Here is a 272-nt window from a genome sequence, read left to right on the forward strand (position 1 = left end):
ATTTTTTATTAAAATGTTTTAATAGAAATTTTAACTTATGTCTTTTTGCACGTATTAACTAAACCCATAACAATATTAGTACTCATTGATTTTTCAACATTTTGACTCCAAAAGTGTCTGAGGAGAGAAAATTATTAATATATCTCCCTCTAATGTATACCTGAAGCCAAGTCTTTCTGTCTACCGCTTTGAAGTCATCTCTGATATATAGAAGAGCCCCAGATATAACTCCTGCATAATTATAATTTTAATAATAAAAATATTTACCAATG

General features: G+C 27.6%; 1 protein-coding gene across 2 annotated transcripts in view; it reads right to left on the reverse strand.

The window, feature by feature from the left end:
- LOC107630525 (probable inositol transporter 2) overlaps nt 1-272 on the reverse strand; it is a 6,591-nt gene that overhangs the window by 5,756 nt on the left and 563 nt on the right. For both annotated transcript variants that reach the window (XM_016333695.2, XM_016333694.2), the window contains one exon: nt 161-231. In XM_016333695.2, the coding sequence (XP_016189181.1) occupies nt 161-231 (71 nt within the window). The remainder of the gene's footprint in view (nt 1-160; nt 232-272) is intronic.

Source organism: Arachis ipaensis, chromosome B03 (genome assembly GCF_000816755.2).
Source record: "Arachis ipaensis cultivar K30076 chromosome B03, Araip1.1, whole genome shotgun sequence".
NCBI classification, from domain to species: Eukaryota; Viridiplantae; Streptophyta; class Magnoliopsida; order Fabales; family Fabaceae; genus Arachis; species Arachis ipaensis.